The sequence below is a fragment of the Brassica rapa genome, chromosome A07 (assembly GCF_000309985.2).
Source record: "Brassica rapa cultivar Chiifu-401-42 chromosome A07, CAAS_Brap_v3.01, whole genome shotgun sequence".
Taxonomy (NCBI): Eukaryota; Viridiplantae; Streptophyta; class Magnoliopsida; order Brassicales; family Brassicaceae; genus Brassica; species Brassica rapa.
Window position 1 is genome coordinate 15,243,821 of NC_024801.2, and position 25,536 is coordinate 15,269,356.

Consider the following 25,536-nt stretch of genomic DNA (forward strand, 5'->3'; position numbering starts at 1 on the left):
ACTCGAAGAACATTATCTTATCTTTGTGACATCACTTTGACTACTTTGAGGCATGTCACTCGAAAATCAACTCGAAAATTATCCATGTTAGATTATAAGCATTTAAGATAGTAATCATATTCTATGTATATATTAATAAACCGGTTAGATAATTGGTGAAAATAAAAACAAAAGGTAATTACAGGGACGATTTTGGTTTGGTTTAAATGATCGGACACCAATCCAAACAACATTACAAAAATCATTATATATACTACCATTTTTGTTTGATAGGACGTGATTATATATAATAGTCAAAAACATTTAATTTAAGTAAATAACTAGAGCTTGATCCGCACATACATCTGTGTAGTCATTTCATTTAACTTTTATATATTTAATATTATTTTTAAAATTTAGTGGTTAATTATTTAATATTTACCATATATTTAAATGTTTATATAATCTTTTAAACATAAAAATTGAATAAGTTACATGTTGTAATTTACTTTATTGTTATAAACCATAATTTTATTATATATATATATATATATATCTTATTAGATTTGTATCTGATTATCAAATAAATGAATATATGTGAGTTTTGCTGTTTTGCATAAATATACAAACCTTAGATTTATACAATATAACTCATTTAAATGAGAAACTATATTTTCTAAATGTCATATTAGACAATAATATGTTAATATAGATGAGACAGGCTCAAAAGAGTTGTAACAGTTTTTTTTGTGAAGAAACATGTGTGTATTCTAAACCTAAGTAATTTATGACGAAAAAAGTTTGATTCGCGCATCCATAATTTGCGTTATGATTAAACATATATTTTATGAATCCTTGGAATGAGCATAGATACTTACACTAAATTTGTGGGATTTTATGATCTTTGAGAAATACTGTTAAAAGTTCATCCTTAGTACACTTTATATTTAGTACAATTTAGAGTTTTTGTTTAATAAATGGCTACAATTAGAGATCACAAATTTGTTTGAGAAATACATGGTAACAATTATGGTTAAATATATATTTTAAAAACTTTAGGAATATAAGCAGATACTGAACTGAAAATTAAAAAAAAATCTTTTGTTACAATTATTGTTTAATGTAATCTTATATATTAAAAATAGATCTCACAACTTTGACTAATGTGTGAATTTTTTAAAAAATAGACATAATAGACCTATTACTAGAAAGTCATATTACATTTAATTTCTAATCTTATCATTATTATAGGTCTAAATAACTCACTTTTTAGATTATAGGAATTAAATAATATGTCTATAACACAATATTGCTACATTATAGGAACTTAAATAACTATCAATCATTTCCAAGCAAAAAAATTGATCTGAAAACAACCAATTCAATAAAAAAATATGATAAAATTATTATGTTTTAAAAGTGATAGATACACCTCATATATATATATATATTATAATATATATCAATTTAAAATTTAAAATAAAATATTTATATAAAAATAAATTAAAACAAACATCCGCGCGGTTGCGCGGATCGAGATCTAGTTATAATCTTAAAAGACAATTTGAATTCATTATGTAAAAAAAAAACTGGTTTGATCAATTTTTGGTTTTGATCAATTTTTTCTATGTCTTATTAAAAAAACACATGAACGATTGAAAGTTAAATAAATCACTTTATATTATGATATTCCAAAATTTTAATTTTTTGTTATTGTTAAGCGTTTAGTATAATTATTAATAGTGCTTAGTTAATGGCAAGGTTATTGTGGGTTTGACTAACAAATTTAAACACATGAATGATTGATATTGCTTCATTCATAATTTAAATACATGAATAAAATATAATAATTAATTAATGAAATGATTACTCGGGATATAGCTAAGCAATAAATTAATTATTTGTTTACCAATTTTGATTATTGTCACAAGATTAAAAATTGTTAGGAGGAGTGAAAAAGATAATGAAAAACTAAGGGTAATGCATAATATTAATAACATCTGTCGTATTATTATGGTAAGTGATTGTTAGGATGTGTGAAAAAGGAGTGAAAAAAATTATGGATATGTCATAATTACATCTGCCGTATTTTTGATGTAGTTAATAAGAGTAAAATAAGAATGAAAAAGTGGAATAAGAACGTTGAAACAAAGGTTAGTTTTATTTTGTACTTCAGTTTTAATAAGATAGTTGATATATATTTCGTTGACCCATTAATATGAAAATCATGATAAGTACTATTTTTTAAAAGACAAAAATGCCACTAATGACTATTTAAGATTAGCTTTTAATTAGTGACATGTTATGTAAATAACACATAGCATAAATATTAATTATAAATATATTTTCATTTAATAAGATAGATGAACTTTTTACATGATAGTGTCCACAGAGGTGAGAGTGCATTAATTATAATAAAACTAATCTAAATTGTCTTATCGTAAAGCATTATTAAAAAAAATTATGTTCATTTCACTAGATCTAATGTAGTTTTGGGTTCGATTGCTGCTGATTGTATTTGTTATGGGTTTCGATCGACGAGGCTTGATTGTTTGTTTGGAGTTGTATGGTGGGTTTCTATCTAGGTGAAAAGTGAACACGAGGTTAGAAAGTGTGTTTTAGCCTTATCCAAGAGATTTGTGGATCATGAAGAGATCCTGCTTGTCGGGTTGTGAAGTCTTGGTTCTTGTGTACTTGTAGAAGATAGTATCGCTTGGCAGGCCATAGGCGGCAACGATAGATCCAGATGGTATCTTAGGTTCTGAAAGTGGATGGTATCGTACGGCGGGCTGAGGGCAGTCTCGATAAGATCAAGGTCACTCCATTCTCCTATGTAAGGAAGGTTTCTGCATTGAATCGTCCTTCGCTCTTGTGTCGTTAGTTTTAGTTTGCTTTACGCTTATGCTAGCTGTGGTGTCGAATTTTTGTATCATGGTTGTATTGTGCGTAAGTTCCTCCGGTGTGGGTTCTAGCTACATGTTTCTTGAACTTATATTTCTAGGAATTTTCTTGTATCCGCAAGCTCTCATATCAATCTGTGTATTTCTCCTTTGAATGAAATATTATGAGATGGAAAAAATGTAGTTTTGGCTGAAAAAGACTGAAAATGTTCTATATATTTTACTAGCATACTAGTCTAAATTATTCTTAATAGTACTATAGTATATTCATAGTTACATTTTTAATAATAAATCTTAATAAATTGTATGTTTGGTATAGTTATTTTAAATAGATGAACTAATAGTTTGATTAATATGATGGTGATTGACATCTTAACACACACTGACGCATCGTATTTAATAAAAAACTATATCCTTTAGCTCTATGATTGTTATAAAATTCACATGCATGTAATCATCGACCGGATTAGTGATGCAAATATTCGCAAACGTGTAGACCTACAAATTACAACGACAAGAAACATGGGCCTCCTTGGCACAAATGTATTGAATTGACTTTTATATAGTTAAACTCAGAAAAAGTGCCAATGCTCGGTGTCAACGCTTGGTCCTTTGCACATCCCAGTGCCCCAATGATGTTCAATTGATTACCTTGGTAGTGTGATTGACATTCTCTGCAGGTTTGGAGACCCGGCATCCGAGGCAATGAGGTGAATCTTTCTCTCTTGTGGTCTATTTAATGGGTGAGAACGGTCTTCAATTCTCGAGAATTTTGATTACTAGTTAGCGGAATGCGCATGGGAATTGGGTCGAGCAAAGCTAGTTAGGAATTGTTAAATTTGGGTTATTTTGTTCGAGACGTTTTGTAATTTAATCTTTATTCCTGGTTTCGAGGTGATACATATATAAAAAACTCAAAATCAGTGCGACCCAAGTTGGACTATAATGGTATTGACCTTTATATATGGATTCCTATCATGATATGCAGTGTGTGTTGGATGCAACCGGTGTAACATATTACACTGCCCTAAATAGGGGTAGACACATATCAAATATTCAGATTTTTGGAAGTATTTGTGAGCTGATCCGTTTAGTACGAATAGTCAATTATCCGATTCGATTCAATCCGTAAACAGTTTGATATTCGGTGTCCCTAATATCTGATTTTTTTAGATTTCCGGATAACCAATTCGATCGGTACAAATAAATAAAAATAAAAAGTAAATAAAAATAATAAAAAATAATAATATTTTACTACAAAAATAAAAAGTTATTTACTTTACAAAAATCTAATAACTAATATATTACATTGAATAAATAAAAATATTGAAATACTTATATATATAATTATTTAAATATCTGTATATATTTGCATATAAAAATCAGATCGGATATCCGTTCCTAAAAATACAAGTATTTGTTATTTGATTTGTTTCTTATGTATTTTCTATATTGGTATCTGTTTTGATTCGTAGAGTTACATAAATCTGAATTTTTCGGTTCGTATTGAAACAGATAATAGATCAAATCAAAATTTTACGGATATTTTGCTGAGCCCTAACACGCTAAATATAAAAGTAATAATATAAAGGTAATTTTACTTTCTTAAAAAAACAAATTTCATTAACTTTTTTTAAAAATAATGAAATTTAAACACTTATAATTGATATAGAGCTTTTGTTGTGTGTTTTCTACAAAATTATTATTCCTCTAAACATTATTTGAAAAGTGATATGCTTATGTGTCATTTCTATATTAATTCTTACAAAAAAAGATGACATGACTTCTAAATAATATGACATGGCATCAAACTAATTATGACATTGAAAATTATTTCTGTGAATTTGTTTTTGGTAAGTTTTTCAAAATATGGGAATAAATCATTTATCATCATTAACATTAATAAAATTAAACTAATAATATATTTGATTACAAACATATCAATATTTCCACAGATAAAATATAAATTATAATTGTCATTTTACATTTTAAGTGCATATATTAAATAAAATTTCCAATTTTACTCTTCTTTTTAGTTCATTAACCAATAAAACCAAAGAAAAAAATTATATTAAATAGGGGTAAAATATATATTTTTAATTCGTTTGTAAAAACCTTACGCGACACTTATTATGAAATGGAGAGAGTATAAATTTTATATATTTTTAATGAATTCAAAATTTTTTAGATAGTTAAATGTTTAAAATTTTATCCAACTGAGCTTCTCTTCTTCTTCGATCAACCACGAGAGCTTCTCTTCTTCTTTTATCAACCACCGGAGCTTCTCTTCCTCTTTGATTCACCGGAACTCTTCTTCTTCTTCTTCTTTAACAAACTAAAGACATGTGAGATAGTGTTTCGAAAATGCATGGATGCTGCGGGTTCCGAGCTGAAAGCTGGTCTGATATTGGATGTGCATACAAATGAAATTCTACATAACATATGTTTGAAAGAGCCATAAAGTACCATGAAGCATTTGTTAACTTGGAAAAATTTGATAGAAGAAACTATAAGTTTTTGCCTACTACTGAGGAATGGAGGAGAGCTGAGAAGATATGCATTTTTACAGATTTCTGCTCAAGTCATTCGTTTGATGTCATGTTCAAATTACCCGACTTCAAACTTGTATTCTTTCAGGTTTGGAAGATCATTAATTGGCTTCAAATGAATGAGGAAAGCGAATATGAGATTGTCATACTCATGGTGATACCAATGAAAGAGAAGTTTGATAAGTACTAAGAAAAAGTTATTGATGTTTTTGCAATAACATCAGTCTTTGATCTACGCCTGAAGCTTACACTTGCACAATATTGTTTAGGGAAGCTTGACATAGTACATGTGATGCAAAGTTAAAAAAACCTTCGTCTTAAGCTAAGTACTTTGTTTGAATCATACGAAAAAATCAAAGTCCAGGTCACCTTCTATATATAGAGCCACATGAGACAGTTCAACAAAAAAAATGTGACGAAAGACCAATGGGAACGTTTGAAAACTATTATGTAAGTGTTTCTTGCATTTTCTTTCGTTTTAAAATTTCAAATGAGTTGTTTATTATTATTATTATTATTTTTTTTGTAAAAAACACTTTACTGGATTTATTTGCGTTTCGCAAGGTCAGTGTTATTGCAGGTAGAAAGACAGCTCTCCTAGCTTATCTTGATGAACCCACGTTGGATATGGCTAATTTTCAGAGCTTGGATATTATTCAGTTCTAGAAAGATAATACTCGTAGATATAACGATTTGTCAGTAATGACTCGCAATCTAATGATAAATGAGGAGTCTGAAGTTATTGTTTTTATAAGGAATACTCAGCATTTTGTTTTTATAGTCTACTTCCAAAGAATGTGCAATCTCTGATATCTGCAAGACTAGTGATGAAACATGTTTTGCAGATATTATGATGATGAATACCGCGAAATCACTTAATTTCTCCTATAAAGGTGGCATCCACTTCTTATTGTCTCACTTCTCTTTCACCTAATTAAAACATGTAGACTCTCAAAATCTCTTTCGCTTGTCCTTCATTGTTTTGATTTTCCGGTCACTTTGCCATCGTCGCATTTAGTTTGTGGGTTGATTCCTTTGATTTACTCTCCCAATTGTTTTTTATCAAGAAAAGATGTCTTTATCCATTATCAAACCAATTTGGAAGAGGGTTATGTTAGTATTCTCATAAAGCCACATAAGCAAATGGTGACGATGACAGAGGAGAGAATGCCTTCGACGCCAGTAGAGAAATTCGTCGCTGGAGCTATCTGCGATGTCGCTTTTCGAGTCTCGCGTAGAGAGAGAAAAAAATTTCCAAGCCATGTGATTATAAATTAATAATGCAAATTAATACGATTGTATTAATATGATGGAGTAATAGGGACATCTTAACATACCACGAGGCATCGTACTCAGTAAAAATAATATTTTGTAGTTCTATGATTGTTATAAACTTCACATGCACGTAATCATCAACCCGATATGTGATGCAAATATTCGAAAACGTGTCCCCCTACAAATCACAAGGAATGAGTAGAAGAAACATGACTAATTTGGCACAATTATCTTGGATTGGCTTTTATATATATAGTGAAAGTCAAAATCAGTGCGATCCAATAATGTTACAGACTTTTTATATATATAGTCCTTATTATTATGAAAGAAATGATTGACAGTTACGCAAATAATACATCAGCACATATCTACACTTCTGGAAAATACAGTATATTAAAAACTAATTGCATGGTGTTAAACTATGACAATATCTCTAAACTATGTTGTTTTATGTTGTTAAAATCATCAACAAAATTTTGATTGCTATAAAAATATATCAGATATGTAATTTAACAACTTCCAATGCTGTTTTAACATATAACTAGATTTTGATTCGCGCTTTCAAAGCGCAGGATTACTTTTACTTGAAATATTTTTATATAGCAAAAACTATAATTTATAGAATTTATTTATTTTAGATTTTTATATAATTATAAAAATTATATGTACAATTTATTATGCTTACTTTTCTTAGGTGAATTAAAATTTAGAAAATGACCCACATTTTTTTACTTAAAATGTTTTGATTCACTTTGAAATTACGGTGTTATTTTTTGACATATATTTTATAACAATGAATTATAATTTTAGATAATTAAGTATTAATTTTTTTTAAATTATATTTTTTCTTTTATAAACTCATTGACACTATTTGTAATATCATATATAGTATCAATGTAATTTTAAAATTTGGGTCAAGATGGTTGAAACAAAAGTTCATAAATGGAGGTATAACTAATTTGCATTTTGATTTTGATTTTCATCGGAGATTCGGAAATATCATATATTGATATATAGTATCAAATTAGTTGCCAAGTTTTGTGGTTATCATAAATGTATAGAAAATTTTTGATTTAAACCAAGACTATTTGGTTTTGTGGTTACCAACCTCACTTTTGTGGTTAGTATTGATTTTGTAAATATTATTTTCAAAACTATTTCTAATAACAAAACCAAGACTATTTGATCATAAAAAAAACCAAGACTATTATATTTTAATATTACCATAATTTTTATACATCAACCATATATGTATATGTGATGTCTAAATAATACATTGTTTGTGCTATGCAAAACAAACTTTAATACATTGTTATAATAAAATCATGCAATATTGAAGTATAGCTAACCTGTTAATAACATAGACAGTCATATACTATGCTAACCTGTACTAACACAACTTTACGTAATATCTTTCCTTTTCAAATTAATATAATTATCCAAACCGGGAATTAGTTGATGGTTACATGGTTGAAATCATATATAATTAAACCAGAAAAGGGAAGCAAACGTAAATAAATGTATTATTAGTAGCAGATGTATTTAGGAAGTTAATGTTGTTGGTTAACCATAAAATAAGGAATGGCACTGTGTTGTAAATAAATTAGAAAACTAATAGCAGAATCCTAGTAGGAATTCTGCTTTAATAGTATAGATGTAGATTTACATGTTCTTTGTTGTGTAACACTACATCTTTAAGAGTGATCTATGCGTTTGTTTTGTTTTTAATTATTTAAATATATATTATGATCTGTTTCTAAACACTTTTCAGTGGACGATACCAAACTTCAATTCCAGACACTTTTTAGTTATTATTGAAATAATGTTTATGGTTTTAACAACATAAATTAATTCATAGGATTTATATGGTTTATGTAATTTTAATACATTATTATTGTTAATATGTATAACTATGTGGTGATGTATTGTTCATGTGGCGTACAATCATTTTTCATTACAATTGTAAATAATCCAAGTAAATTGGAGTAATCTCTGGAATTTAAAAATTTATAGAATATCTACATAACCTTATATGTATTTATATTCAAAAGATCAAGATTTCCTTTACCGGAGATCCCGCATCATCAAGTTACATCTATAACTTACTTACCCAGAAGTAGTACTCCAAGTTCTAAATGAGAAAGGATTCGTAGCTTCCGCAAATTTATGTACTGTGATCTTCTTCTTTTTTTTTTATTGAATACGTACTGTGATCTAAACTGTCACCTTTTACTCTTTTGAACTTCTCTAAATTGTCACCTTGGATATAACTAAACTACAAGGCTCTTGAATAAATCCATAGTATTTTCATGTTTTTTGTTTCCTTTAGATTAGTTTTTTCTTGGTTTTACCAAAAAACTATCTTTGAACAGAAAGTTTTTTTTGTAACAGAACAGAAAGTTTTTTAAAATCAAACGATGCATCTAACTCAACGAACTGTTTTAAGTATATTTGTATCAAATGACAGATTTTGAATAAAACTAAGAAAGTAAGAAGGAAAATTTGAAACAATTACTCATCTATTAAGTGCAGGTTATAAGTTAGGGCTTAGCATTTTATGTTTTATTTTAATTATCATCTGATACAAAAGTTATCCACATCAAAACCTAAATATTGCATAAAAATAGTGTTACAGAGAAAAAAAAAACGATAAATTTGGAAGTATTTTTTATTTGACAATATAAGTTGGAATATTTTTATTACGTCCCAGTGTTTTTTGTCTTCCTGCTATTTAGCTAAGCCTCTTCATTTATCTAATCTTGTTGACCATTTTTAATAGATATCAAGCTGCTCTATCAGACGAAATAATGCAACAGTACTACGCAGGTAAAATATGATCCAGAACAGTGTTAACAGGTCATGGAGAGAAAGTAAGTGGCGTACCGATCACATGAAAAATAAAAGAAAGCTGTAAGGCACTTTCCCTCGATTATGAAAGAAAAATGAATTTGTAAGATGGAGAAGAAATAAGCCATTTCTCAAAAAAAAAAAAGATGGAGAAGAAACGAATATATTAGTGACAAAAAACTTAGTTGGATGTGCATATTATGCATACAGATATGGGTTCACGTGTGATTTTGTCTCCAATTTTGCTTTTAATAGCACTAATAATTTATATTAAAATATATGCAAAGTTTATCCATGACACAGTAACAATAAAAGCCGATATATATATGCGATATTAATATCTCTACAAACTACAGATAAGCAAGAAATCTTGGGAGTTAAAATAACTCCAATTGACAGAAGTGGAGCACATGCAACATACTGTTCTTTGATATCTCTCCTTGTGAGTTTTCAACTAGATTTTCCAGTGTTGAAATTTAAGATACAAGATTATAAAATAAAATTAAAATAAAGTAAAATCCAAGGCATATTACTAATATATATATATATATATATATTAGAAGAGAGAGTTTGTGAAATAATTCCTATTGACACGTTAATCTATCCTTTAATTACAAAATTTACATAGAAAATCATAAATCTACCATTATCTAATCTATTAAAATAGAGTCCTATTTTTTATCTACCATTTACAAGTTCTCATTTATTTTTGAACTTCCTTTAGAATAGCACGTGTTTGGACATAGAAATGTGTTTGGTTTCTTGGATATCTAATCTATTAAAACAAAGTTCTATTTTCTATCTACTTTTAACAAGTCATACTAGGATCCTCTAAAAAATTAACATATTTCATTATTTACATTAATAATAAAACAAATATAAATATAAATTTATTTTTAAATATAACAATTATGTTGAAAAAGAATCTAACAAAATTTTACCAACCTTCTAAATATTTTTATAAAATAACACTTAATTAATTTTGTAAATACTAATATAACTTTATAATTCAATGTTAATTAAAAATTTATTATAAAACAAGAAAATAAAATTCTATACTAATTTATATATATTTTAATTATATTATATATTATATTAAAATAGAAGTACTATATGAATTAAATATGGGTAAATTTATCTATTTTATTTTTAAAATATTTTCATTTAAATAAATTATCACTCATCATCAAAATGTATTTAAATTCGTAAACTACATTATATTTTTTAGAAAAATAAATTTATAAACATAAATTCATTAACATAGGTTAAACTATTATATCTACAACAACTTATTTTTTTTATTTTGAAACTCTCAACAATATATTGTTTAAAAATAATAATATACAAAAATATAATAGTTTATAACTAACCTTTAGTTCATATACTATTTAAAAATATGTTATTAGAAAACTATAGAATTTTAATTATTCATTCAAAATATTAATGACAAATCAAATTTTAATTATAAATTTAATATTTATATTAATTATAAACATATTCTGAGAGATGTATAAAAATCTTACCGAAATTAAAAATATTTATATAAAATAATGTATTTATTTAATAACAAAACAATTTCAAAAATCATATAATCTCCCACCTCAAATATAGTTGTGTAATTTTCCAAACAATTTTGACAAAATATAAAATTTTTAAAAATAAGTATGCAAACTTAAAATGATAATGTTTTAAATTTTTCAAAAGGTATAATCATAGATAATAAAGAATAACTTCTTGAAATGTAACACGGAAAAACAAACTATGTTATAAAAATTAAAGTAATCTAATATTTTGAAGTCTTAATTTAATAACAAAAAAAATTAATATCATAACATCCAAAAAATATTCTATATCAATAAAATTTACTAAAATAATATGATGGATGCTACCATGTATACAATTTACTACAATAATAGGTTTATATTCACAATATATAACACTAAAATTAAAATTATATACTTAAAATGTTTATAATAAATCAAAAGTATTAAGATGAAAAATATCCGCACGAATGTGCGGGTCAAAATCTAGTACCATTCTTAAAACCGAATGCTATCTTTATTATCTCAATTTTATGATATCAAAATAAATATATCGATGTTGTTTCCAAGGCTGATATAGCAGTTTGACTATTTTACATATAATTTAAAAATTGTACCATTTTCATGATTTTATGAAAACTTATTCTCACAAAGATGTCTACGAATATAATTTCAAGCAAAAAAATTACTACTCTTGTTTTTTTTTACAATACATAACTGAAAAAGCTCAAAACGCTTTAACAATTTTACCATTTTAAGATATCATTCAAGTATTTAAATTCTTGTTTTCCTGTTTTTTTTTTTGTGAGTCAAAATCCTAAAATACCATAAAGTTAGTTTTTTTTTTTCCGAAAACCAGCATAAGTGCATTACAAATTTAAAAATTTAAACATCACAAATTATTATGAGAAAACTTATCGGAGAGAAAATCCCACATCGAAAATATAAAAGGACTTGAGTAATATATAATGGATTTGTGCCAATCTTCTATATTAAAAGAGAAGTACCATTTTTATCTACCCTAAAAAAATCATATTAGCCTTATTAGATCTATTTCATTAATTAAATTTATTTAATTATTTACATTAATCTATTAAATATATAAAGATATTAATAATAAATCAATTTTAACTGTAAATTTAAATTTTAGTTTTAGTTATAACAAAATATTGAGAAAAAATATAACAAAATCTTTCTAAAAATTTAAAATATTTTATTTAAATTAAAACCATTGATTAATTTCGTAATTAATAATATATACTATTATACATTAATTTAAATAAGATTTTATTATAAAATAAAATAAAATAAAAGTGTATGCTATTTTTCAAATTTTATAATTATATTCTATATCTTCTTTATTAAAAAAAATACCATAAACAATTCATACTAGGTCTATTTCATCAATTACATATATTTGATTATTCAAGTTAATCTATTTAATATATAACATTTCTAAAAAAATCTTATAAATTATATAGATATTAATAAATAAATTTTAACTGTAAATTCAAAATTTATTTTTACTTATAACAAAATATGTTGGGAAAAATCTAACAAAATCTTAATAAAATTTTAAAATATTTTTAAATTAATACAACAATTGATTTCATAATTGATAATATAGTATTATTATAATCTATTTACTTATAAAATCCTAAAATATACTAAAATAAATAACATAGAAATATAAATTATTCTAAGAAAATATCAGTTCTATAGTATAACTAAATAAAATTTTAAAATATATTGTATTCAGTCTGTAAAAATTAGAAAAAAATGAAGGAGATTCTAAATTTGTTTATTTCATACTATGAATTTATTTTACCAAACTCAAAAATATATTAATATATAATAACAATTAACAATAAAGTAAAATGTATAAAACAAATCATTATATATTAATAATATCAAATAAGAAACATAACCAATAACATTATAGATTTATACAATATATAACACTAAAATATAAATTATATCTTTGTAAGTTTTGTTATGATATCTGTTATATATTTATAAAATAAAAATCTACCCGCACGGATGTGCGGGTGAAAAATCTAGTTGGTTTTAAGTTGGAAGCCCAAAAAACTTATCATGGTATCAGAGCGGGCGCAATACCCTAGCCCATTAATCTGGTCCGGACAGTGGCCCGATCATTCCATTAGCTGATGGCCTATAGAAAGCTCAGTTCCGCCGAGATCTTTAGAAAATAAAACATGATCTCGGATGGGGTATGATAGATTCTGCGAGATTAATGGTTATATGCACTATTATCTCGAGGGAGGGTATTAGAGAAAAAATCCCACATCGGAAAAATGAAAGGAACTTGAGTAGTATATGTAAGGGACTTGAGTCAATCCACTAATTTTCAATTGATTTGAAGTTGGAAGCCCAATAAACTTATCAAAACTTTAAATCTTTCATATTAACTCAAATCAATCAATACATATTTTCGCTCATGCTTCAATCTCAATCTTCATAAAGGATGGATTGTCGAACTCCATGTTCATGGAAGATCATAAACTTGAACCACATGCTGTATAAATTTATAATGCAACTGTGACGCAGAGAAATGGAGTTCAAATTTATTCCCACATGCTGTATAAATTTATTCCCAATCGATAATTCTTTCGTTTAACAGAATTAGTGTTTGGACTTGGTACTTGTCCTATGTGGTCAAGTATGGTAAGTTGGTATAACACCAAATTTCTGATGATTGGGAATAAAATTATCGATTATTTGATGAAAAGGGGTTAAAGGGCTCGATGGCTTTTATTTACTACGAAACTTTTTCGAACTTTTATCAGTTATACTATAACGAAAGATTTAAATCAATGCTAAATACTAGAATACATCCTTTCTTAAAACAACTAATGAAAACATATATTATTATTAACAACCCGCATGTGAAATAACAGACGCAGATGTCCTATTTACATGGAAAATCCTAAATATACTAATCTTTTAACTCTAATTTTCTAAACATACAATATACTTTTACTATTTTGACACAAAATGAATTTTCTAATTCGGAAAGAGACCTGTTAATGGTTTGTGTGATAGCTAATTTAAGTTCAAGCCCAGCATAATACATGAAATTGAGAATCTACAAATGATAATTTTGTAATTTTTCCCACGTTTTGTTCGGGTGACTAGGGGGCGACTGGTTTTCCTGCTACCACCCGTAAACGCAGCTTTTGCGGTTGGTAGCGGTTGTCGACGGTTTGCAACAATCATTCAAATCGTTCTAAACAGCTTCAAACCGCTCCGAATCTCATAAATTCAAAAGCTGGCTCCAGCTAGCGTTTGCGGTTGCGGGCGGTTGCGGAAGGATAAAATATTTTTTCTTAAACAATATATATACAAAAGTAAAAATATTTAATAAAAAATTTAAAATTGAAATTATGAAAATATTAAAATATATCTATTATATTTTAATTAATATTATAAAATTTTATAATAAAAACAATTTCAATAAATTTTCAAAAATTAAAATTATAACTTTCTAAATATAAATTTTATATTTATTATAATTTTATGATTTTTGATATTTTTATAATTATATTAAATGTAAATATTGGTAATTTATTATTTGACTGTTACCGCATTAGGTAGTTAACCAATCATAAATCACCCGCAAATGCATCAATTTTTAACCGTAATACCAATTGTACAAATCTCTTAAAACTGTTAGAAACCGCAACCGTCCGCATCCGTAAACTCCCGCAACCGCAACCGCAACCGCTGCGTTTGAACCAGTCAGGCCCAAATTGTTAGTTGTTCTATATATATTTTTACACTTTGGAACGGTTTTGTAGCCGATCCACAAGAAGATCAAGGAAATATGTTGATAGGAAGCAATACTAACAAAATACCTCCGATTGGGCAATATAATCACTAGCACCTGTCAAACATTAAGCAAAAGCTTTATTTAGTCAAATAAAGTTAAAAATAAAATGCAGAATGAAATCTTGGCTCGAAAAGGAGATGAGATGAGGATGGAAGAATAATCGAGAGTGTCTGTGTATGATTGTTACATATCTTTCTTTTTCCACTATTTTCCCATGCTTATAATTAAATAAATGTATGCATCTAATTGTCCAGGTTTGACTTCTCTTTTTCAGATGTTCTCCACTTCATATCAACCCTAAAATCTCTGAGATGATATGGGTGTTGTGGTTGTGGGCGTCCTTTTCCTAATATGGATGTACCCTACCATCTTAAAGAACAATGATTTATTTTATTTATCCTGGTTGTATAATATTTCATAAAGATTTGTATTTTCCTTTTTGTGCAAATACTTATATTATAAAAAGCTTAGTGAGCATCAATATTTACAACCGAAACAAAAGATAAGATCCTGGAGACATGCTCGACAGTAGAACATAATTAGAAAGCATTACAGAAAATTGAAAATAGAGCCGTTAAGGAGCGAGTCATGCTCAACAGTATAAAAAAAATCATGAGGAAGCTCTACCTTACTCCCTAAAACGATTGTTCAAAACAACAAATGATAGTCGAATAAAACAACATTGTTACACCCATAAGAAGAGGTTGGACTGTTGATCGACAAGAACTTTTGGTGAAGAGCTCCAAAAACGTAGGCAACATCGAAAGTACTAAGCACGATCATACTCCGATTCAATAGATGTATTTGACGCTGAAGAACACAATATAGCAAAACTATCAGAGGCCGGATCAATGACGTGAAAACATGGACTAGGTGAATCTGGTAGAGAGAAGATGGCCACATTTACGACTATGAAGATAAAAGTGAAACTTGACTAGGGCTTCTAAGAGAACGAGTGCATTAAGATAAAGACAAAAGCTTCTAGTTCCAACATTATCGTGATGGAGCCATGAAGGTTTGATAGAGCTAAAGCCGAGCTGTTAGTTGTCGAACTCAGAAAAACTTGGAATGATAGAGAGAATGTCAAGATTTCCAGTTGTGAGAACTGGTTGTGACTGTTTAGGACTTTAACTCCAGATGCCCTCATGAGAAAAAAACTAACCTTCATATCCCCTCTCTATTCTCAATACCCCCATTGTCATTGCAAATACCAAATTAGCCTCTCATTTCTTTAATATATTTCTTCCACCTCATTAACTCATTTATTTCTTCACTTAAATAAACCAACAACCAAGATGGCCCACCAGAGACAACCTTAACCACTCAGAGAAGACCTGGCCCACATGTCTTCAAGTTTCCCTCTTTCTCCGCGTGAAGCTCTCCTTCCTCACTCTCCATTGGCGAATTTGAAGCTTCATAAACAGGTTATTCTTGTCCGTTTTTGATGTTTTTTTTTGTGGAATAGCATTTAAATGTTGTGTATATCATGGGTAATGTAAAAAAAGTAAGAATTAATGAAAGTTTTGAGAGAGTAAAAACGAGTCTGAAAACTGTGAATATAGATTTCGGGTATATTTTATGTCCGGTTTTGATGAAATTTTTGCTTGACTACTATTAAAAAGAAGCGTATATCTCGCCTAGTATTTAAAAAGAAAGATCGGATGCAAATTTTAAGAGATTTAAAAAGATTTTGAAAACTATGTTTATGGGTTTATGGTATATTTTATGTCCATTTTGATGATCTTTTGTATGTAATTTCATTAATATGAATTATATATCATGGGTAATGTAAAATCTGAACAAAATCGTCCTAAAAATTTCATTAGCTAGTGCAAGGATAATTTCTGGGTATTACTATGATAACTAAAGTTTACTAAGGTAAAATTGTTTTACTAGTAATACTAGTATTACTAAGTATATTACTGAAATGAAATGAAAAAGTATTAGTAAGAGAGTACAAGCTTCCTAATAATGGTAATTAAATTGTAATATAATTAAAATTCTATTTTATTTCAGGAAAAATGCAAAATCCACCTTGCACAATCATTTGTTTTGACTACGGGGGATATTATATTAAGGATGGGGCCGAAATGAAATGGATTTCGGGAGATGGTGAAGGAGAAGATGAAATTCACACGATTGTGTTTAAGGAATCAGTGGAGGAGATCACATACTCTGCTTTGGTTGAGCGTATTTGCAGAAAGATAAAGGTAGATGGATATAAGGTGGAAACGAAGATTAGTTACTTTCCAATGGTCTTGTATTCAAACAAGCTATCATATGTCTGGAATGATGAAGATGTTTTTGGTTATCTACTGCAAGTAAATCATGAGAAGTGTAGAAGTGTTCTACATGTGGAGTTCAACAAAACGGTTCAAGAAGAGGATGATGAAGCTGATGTCTATGTCGGTCTATCCGATAGAGAGGCTACTGATGGAGAGGCTACTGATACATGGGTTACTGATAGAGAGGCTTGTGAAGCAGATGGTGTGCTCACACTTTACGATGACATTGAAATTCATGGTAATGTCACCGAAAGAGATGCGATTGTGATTGAAGATACAGAAGCAAGACCATCAGTTGAAGTAACCCCAGCTGTCAAGGAACGGGATGATGGTATGGATTTGGCTGTAGGTCAAGAATTTAGAACCAAGGAGGAAGCACAAGTTCATATTCAGACGGCTTCACATCTGAAGTGTTTTGAGTATGATGTAATTAAGTCGGACACTAAGAGATATGTGATAAAATGCCGAGCAGCCAAAGAAGGCTGCAAGTGGTATGTGCGTGTTGCAAAGTTGATGAATTCAGATAGTTGGACGGTTAGAAGTTACATCAAACAGCATAGATGTTCTGTTGTTACTACAAGAACACTTCCTAATAGAAGGAGAGGCACACCAGGAATCGTTGCAGCTGTTTTGGCTCAAGATTATCCCGGTAGTTTAGACACACCAGCTCCCAACGCCTTGATCCAGCTGGTTCATCACAGGGTGGCTGTGAAAGTATCATACACAACGTCATGGAGAGGAAAAAGATTAGCTGCTAATAAAGTGCGAGGAAGTCCAGAAGAGAGTTATACTTTATTAAATTCTTATATGCACATGCTAAAGCAGTCGAATCCTGGCACAGTAGCTCGAGTGGTTGTGGATGAGGCCCAAAAGTTTAAATATCTGTTTTTTGCTTTGGGAGCTAGCATAGAAGGGTTTACCGCTATGAGGAAAGTCCTCATTGTCGATGCAACACACCTGAAGAATGTTTATGGTGGAGTTCTATTTGTTGCGACTGCTCAAGATCCCGATCATCACCACTATCCAATTGCGTTTGGTATTGCAGATGGTGAGAAAGAGCATAGTTGGGTGTGGTTTATGGAACAGTTGAAATCAGTGATATCTGATGTTCCTGGATTGGTGTTTCTTTCAGATAGAAACAAAAGCTTGATCAAGGCAGTAAGTCTAGTGTTCCCTCAGGCCGCTCATGGTTATTGTATATGGCATTTGGCTCAGAATGTTAAAGTACATGTCCGTAACAACAGAGAAACTTGCACGTTTAAGTTTATGGGCTGCGCACACGCTTATACAGAGGCTGAGTTCTTGAACCTTTATAATGCTTTTCGCATGAGGTATCCTAGCGCAGCGGAGTATCTTGACAAAAGTGTTGAAGAGAGGAAATGGGCGAGATGTTACTTTGAAGGAGATAGGTACAATGTTGACACCACCAATTCAGTGGAATCTTTTAATGGTGTTATTAGTGACGCGAGAAAGTTAAACATACTACCAATGTGTGATTTCATCATTGGGAAAATGGCTGAATGGTTCAACATACATAGGAAGGAGGCAGCTGAAATACCACCCGCACTAAAGCTTGTTCCTATTGTGGAAGCGGAAATGTCTAAAAGATGTGTTGATGCAGGGTTTCTTTCCGTTGTCGAGTTAAACAGCTTCCATCTTGAGTACAGTGTCTCAGGAAGTGACGGGAAGCATTATACCGTTGATATGGCTATGATGACTTGTAGCTGTGAGCAATTTGATAAAGACAAATACCCATGTGTCCATGCAGTAGCTGCTGCCACATTCATGACTGATAAAGCGGGAAAGGAACTTCATCTATCTGAGTATTATTCTAAGTACTATTTAGTGGAGCAATGGGCTTTGGCTTATCACAGGACAATATATCATGTTCCTCATATGTCTGATTGGATTATACCTGAAGAAGTTAAAGCAATGAAAGTGCTTCTTCCAGATTATGAAGTCAAAAAAGGAAAACCGCAGCAAACTCGATTTCCATCGGCAGGAGAATCTCGTGGAAGAGGAAAAAGAGGCAAAGGGAGAGCCAGCGGCACAGGTAGAGCCAGCGGCACATGCACCGCTAACGGCACAGGCACCGCTAACGGCACAGGCAGTACCAGTGGCGCTGGCAGTTCCAGCGGCGCTGGCAGTTCCAGCGGCACAGGCAGAGCGAGAAGAGGAGGTATGGGAGCGTATTTTGAATGTGGAATTGGTGCAGGTTCAGGTGTTTGATTTCTAGGATTACTGGGTTTACTGAATTTACTATGTTTTGTTTGGATTACTGAGTTTACTGAGTTTACTATGTTTTATTTGGAGTACTAGATTTTCTGGAATTACTATATGTTATTTGGAATACTAGATTTTCTGGAATTACTATGTGTGATTTGGACTACATATATATTAGTACGAGTATTTATGTTTAGTATATAGAACCCTTATATTTTTCATGAGTATTATCAATTCGTAGACTATATATTTGATAAATATATATATTAAAACTATTTTGATTATTATTTTCAATAGTTTAAGAAAAACCTATTCAGTTTTTTAAAAAATGTCCTTAACTTATATTGTTAGTGTGTGAATGGTTAGACTATAGCTAGGAAAATCTAACAAAATACATATTCCTGGAAAACTTCTGCTGCAAATGTTTTCTTTGATGATAATCATAGTGTAAAATCATTGGTTTTACTAAAAAAAATTTCATATTCTACGGGTTTAACTAGAAAAACCTAAAAATTGCCAAAGAATTACTATGTGTAAGGTAGTATTACTAACTCCTTGAAGAATACCAAGAATTACTAAGTGTAATTTGAATATTATATTTATGTATATACCGATTGCACGTTTTACATGAGTAATTTATTAACATGTGCTATGAATATATTTATGTATATACCGGTTGCACGTTTTACATGAGTACATTTATTAACACGTTTTTGGCCTTAGTAAACCTAGTAGTAAGACCAGTTATCCATCTGAATCATTTTTGGACATAGCCTAACTTGAAAACAGTTTCCAAACCTGTTTTTTAACATCCAAAACACATTATACAACCAAGTTTAAACATCCAAAAGCATACCACAACCAAGTTTAAACACCCAAAAGCATATTACATCCAAAAGCATCCTACCAAGTTTTAAAGACTTCAAATACATAAATAATTTTCAGACGCCTACTTAACCTTTGTTTTACGCTTCTTCTTAGGCCCGTCAATGTCTTCTGTCTTCACCTGCGTGTAGGGACTCTGCAGCCGCTGAGGTTTTCTCTTCTCCCTTGGCGTACGTGCAATCACAGGTGCTGATTCTTGACTCTGGGGCCGCTGAGGTTTTTTCTTCCCCCTTGGTTTGCCATACATCATTATCTTCTGTTTGCACCTAAGCTTGAACCCTGTCCTCACCTCATTGGTTCCATCTCTCCTCACCTCAGTGGTCCCATCCGCCATCTCCTCACTAGCCTTGTAAACGACCAAGGCCCACATTTACTTTTCTTCATCAGTGTATTTATCACCCTCTTTCTCGACAACTGTCTCAGCCTCTTTCTCAACCACTTTGTCCGCCTCTTCCTCTGCTTCCTCAGCTTCCTCTGCTTCCATAGCTTCCTCTGCTTCCTCTGCATCCTCAGCTTCTTCTTCCACCATTTCTTCAGCATTTTTTTCGGTGGGACTCTCCTCCACAGCTTCTTCTTTCTCCACCATTTCTTCAGCAATTTTTTCGGTGGGACTCTCCTCCACACCTTCTTCTTCCTTCACCATTTCTTCAGCTATTTTCTCGGTGGGACTCTCCTCCACACCTTCTTCTTCCTCCACCATTTCTTCAGCTATTTTCTCGGTGGGACTCTCCTCCACACCTTCTTCTTCCTCCACCATTTCTTCAGCATTTTTTTCTTTGAGTCTCTCCTCGTCACTTTCTTCGGCTTCAACTGCCATCTCCTCACCCTCTTCCTCGATAACTGTCTCAGCCTCTTTTTCAGTCTCGATAGGTGATGGCGAAGTTACCGTTGGTCCTCTTAAAAACTCCTCTGGTGGTGTAAGTACTATTTTTCTCGCGGCCAATCTCTTCGGTCTACCACGTGGTGGTGTAGGAGTTCCCTTGGCAACTTTCTCAGCCTCTTTCTCTAGATACTCAGTCTCTTCAGAAAGAATACTCTTCCATAACGCATCCGCCTCTACTCTCCTCTTCTCAGCCTCTTCCTCAGTATCGTAATCTTCTTCAGAGACCTCATCTTTTTCTCTAGTTCCCAGCTCTGTTTTATCAGCCTCGTTCTCCTTCTCTTCTTCTTCCTCCACGTTTCCCTTGTCTTTCTCACCATCCTTACTGTTTTCCCCACCCGAGACCACATCCTTTTCCTCGCCAGACTCACTGTTTTCCTTGTCTTCCTTAGCCTTCTCACTGTTTTCCTTCCCTTCAGCTCTACCATAATCTCTATCATCCCATCCAAAATCCATATCTTCACCATAGTTCCTCTCCTCATTTTTGTTGCTCTCAATAGAAGTCAGCTTTTCTTCTATTTTCTTAGCCCTTCTTTTAAGTTGTCGCTGGTTCTTTTCAAATTTACTCATCCTCACATCCATATCACCCAGCTTTGCCTCCACCACTGATTTAAGACCAGAAAACCCTTCACTCATGGCCCCCAAAATCTTTTCTTCCAGAGCTTTCAAGCTCTCCAACCCAGATTTAGAAGACGAATCTTCTAAAAACGTCACCTTTTCTTTGTCCTTCTTCTTCTTAAACACTCGTGCAGCAACATCTAAGTCGTATAGCTCTTTCCAAAATATCTTCTTCTGCTTCACATTTAGCCAGTGGTTCCAAGTATCACTTGTGCTTCCCTCACAATGATACTCTCGCTCCTCATCAATTATACGAGCCAGCATGATTTCCTCACCCACAGTTGGCACCAACACACTGTTAATAACCTGAAAAAAAACGAAAAAGGAAAATCAGTTTAAATTTTATTATATTCTTCTAGTTTCTACTACAAAGTATATATACATATACCTTTGTGTGTCCAAGTGCAGCATATATATCTTCCAAAGGATAGCCCTTCATGCTACTCTTTGTAAACCGGCTCTTGCACATCCTAGGACAATCTTCAGAAGGTGTGTCTGTAGATAGTCGAAATGTTTTCCCCAGCTTAGGAATACATTCAAAAGCCAAAATCTACACAAATATTGTAGCGCTATCAGATTTACGGTTATAAAACAACTCATATTTGACTAAATTGTATGCTTTACCTCTAATGGAATTATGAATCCAGGAAAGCCGCATGCCGAGTGCACTTCACCCTTCAGAAGCTCCATCATATGCTTGATGTTCTTTATTGCATCTTCAAATGTCAAACGACCCCATGGAAATGTTCTGCAAACATCCAAATCTTCCACGATCCTTAAGATGAACGGGTCTACTGGTCCGCAATCCTTTGCCTGTCCTCTGATAACCCGACCAAGGAAGAACAAGACAGCCATCTTCAATCTATCATTGCATGGCGTCTTCATAGACAACAGCTTGTGCTCCACATCTGTTATGGTGATCTTCTTTAGTCCACCGAAGTAATAATCCACAAACTTCGTACTCCCGAGCTTCAAATATTTCCTCGGATACTCATGGCAGTCTAAGCCCGAGATGAGGGCATGCTCCCTCATAGAATAGCGGATGGGAACACCATTCACACCAAACCATGCAACATCTTCTTCTTCAGTCGAAATGGTGCGCAAGAGTAACATCCACATTCCTTGGAGCTTCAGGTATTGTTCATCAGGCATGTGGAAGAAGTGACGAAATTGAGGATGGGTTGTGAACCATTTAACCTCCTCCTTAAGCTTCTTAATCACGTCCACTGTATTCTTCACAAGGCACTTGGTTTGAATCTTGCAAGTCTTCGTGAACTCTGTGCTCTTGAAGCATAATTCAAGGGGCTGTGGTGGTTGCCTTGCCTGCAATCATAATATATATGTATTAGTCATTTGTTACTACTAAAATTAGTATACTTTCACACTGACAATGATTAAAACGAGTGCAAAAACTACCTTAGATGATACAGCAGACATGTCATCACTTTCTGAATCAACAGAGAGAGAAACTACAGTCGTTTCTCTTGCCGGCTCATTCCCAGCTGAGACCGCCTTTCTAGCTCTAGTTCTACTGGAGACTCCAACGCACGTAGTAGATGGATTCTTTCTTTTTCGGCCCTTCATTTCCTGTACAAGAAATTAGAAACGCTGTTAAAAACACAACAAGTCACTGTCAATTACTCCAAATGCAAACCGCATAGCAAACATCAATTATTACATCTCAACAATGTAATACTCAAAGGAAACTACTCACTTACGAAAAGGAACGAAGATGGAGACTAGATTTCGTCGGAGAAAGAAGAAGAAACGAAGCAGTTCTCGACTCTAGAGAGTTGAGACCCGAGAAATAAGAGGGAGAGAGGACGTCCACAGAGAGATTGATTGATTCTCGATTTAGACGGAGGAGGACGACGGAGAAAGCCACAAAGCACGGAGGCTAGGGTTTCGCGCAATCGCAAGAGAGAAGCCGGAGAGGGACGAGACGAGATTTAGATTTAGGTGGAGAGGGAGAGAGACGAAACGCTTCGTTTAGAGAATAGGATCCTGTTCAGTTTGGTTGGGTCGGGTAGAGCAGGTCGGGTTGGTAATAAGTTGGTTTCATTAAGGTCCCTAGCGTCTTTAACCACGATTTACCCGATTTTATATTTAAAAAAAAAAATAAAAAATATATTATTTTTTATTACAGGGTGAAATCAGCATTTCTAATGGAGAGGAAGGGGCATCTCGAGTTAAACTCCGACTGTTTAGGTAATTGTTGTGGGAGGAAGAGAGACTTTAGATCTAATGATAAAAGAAAGTAAACTTTAATGAGCCATGATTCTTTAAAAAGGTTTGTTGGTGGGCTTTCGAAAACCGAAATTAGGACCAGCCTCACCTAAACTGACCATGTGCAATCCGGTGCTGAGATGATGGAGGAAAACAGATGAACAAAATACAAGACAATTGATTTACAGCACAAAAGCCCATCAAAAGTGTTTTAAAATAAGATAATTAAAAATTATAATTAAAAATAAGATAATTAAAAATTTATTATGAGGAAGCAAGCATTTGGCTCCTTTGGCTCAAGTTTTTTTCTAGATGGCACAATAAAAGTCTCAGAGCATCCCTATTTATTGATATATAGTTACAAAACACAAAAGCCCATCAAAAGGAATTACCCAATACCCCGGTGCTATCAAGCCTGTTCCTATTATGCTTTGTTTCTAGATCAGCGCACCTCTAGTTTGTTCCTATTATGCTTTGTTTCTAGATCAGTGTACCTCTAGTTTGTTCCTATTATGCTTTGCCCTAATCTAGAGTACTCAAGGTCTAACAACACACAATTTTAAGATAATTAATTATATGAGCCATGAATTAGATCGAAGAGAGAAAAACAACAAGACAAACCTGATAACATAGAAGATATAGAGAAAAATCGATGAAATATCCACTGAATAATTGAACCAGACCGGACACGGGTTCGTCCATATCGTCGTGAGGAATGTGAGCAGAGCCAGAGCCATGGTCTTCACCATCGGAGCTGCTACCGATCTGACTAGAGTTAAATCTCCGGTTGGGAAAGTAAAAACATCTGGAAGACTGGAACCAGTGCCGGTTCTGAGATATTTCGGGTCCAATACGAAATCAAAAATATAGGTCCTATCTAATAAATTAAAATTTTAAATTATTAAAATTCTAATTTACATTTAAGAATTACAATATCCTTAAAATTTATAAAAGTATCAATTCTGAAAATTATCTTTCTATTTCATTTTATATAAGAGAATGAAAAAAAAATTAAACATTTATCATGTTATATGTTCAAAACATGTCCTAGAACTGATTTTTTCCTTTCATATGCTAATAATAAAAACAGAAAATGCAAACCCAAAAAACCTATACAATTTGTAGGCCCCATGCATGTTTCTTAGGTATCTGCTCAAGACCGGGCCTGAGTGGAACTGCCAAAAGAAATGAATGCACCTTTCTTGAGAGGCACTGCTTCTGCCTCGAGCGATGGTTAATACAACTGGGCTTGGGCCTGGTCCAATTGCTTCTGGATATGTGAACGGGCTTGCTGGCCCACGCAAGAGTTCCCTTCAAACCGTGACGAGGACAGTCGTCCCCAAGATTGTTCCCAGTCAATAGTGATCTCTTGCAAGTAAGCGGAACCGACCAAAAACCATAAAACAAGTCTATTGATTTTTAAAAAAGATTTTACAAAGTTCCCAAAGGCGATAAACTTTCAGGGGTCATGAGAAAAG

At 31.6% G+C, this 25,536-nt stretch overlaps 2 protein-coding genes across 2 annotated transcripts; one reads left to right on the plus strand and one right to left on the minus strand.

The window, feature by feature from the left end:
• The first annotated feature begins 17,031 nt into the window (after positions 1-17,031).
• On the plus strand, positions 17,032-19,455 carry LOC103829892 (protein FAR1-RELATED SEQUENCE 5-like). Its single transcript, XM_033275994.1, has one exon. The coding sequence runs from the start codon at positions 17,032-17,034 to the stop codon at positions 19,453-19,455; it is 2,424 nt and encodes an 807-aa protein (XP_033131885.1).
• Positions 19,456-20,228: 773 nt separating this feature from the next.
• Positions 20,229-25,338, minus strand: LOC117126655 (uncharacterized protein At3g43530-like). Its single transcript, XM_033275340.1, has 4 exons — positions 23,249-25,338; positions 22,457-23,155; positions 22,221-22,382; positions 20,229-22,138 (listed from the first exon to the last, which is right to left on the minus strand). The coding sequence occupies exons 1-4, from the start codon at positions 23,414-23,416 to the stop codon at positions 20,705-20,707; spliced, it is 2,463 nt and encodes an 820-aa protein (XP_033131231.1). The 5' UTR covers positions 23,417-25,338; the 3' UTR covers positions 20,229-20,704.
• Between the last annotated feature and the right edge of the window lie 198 nt (positions 25,339-25,536).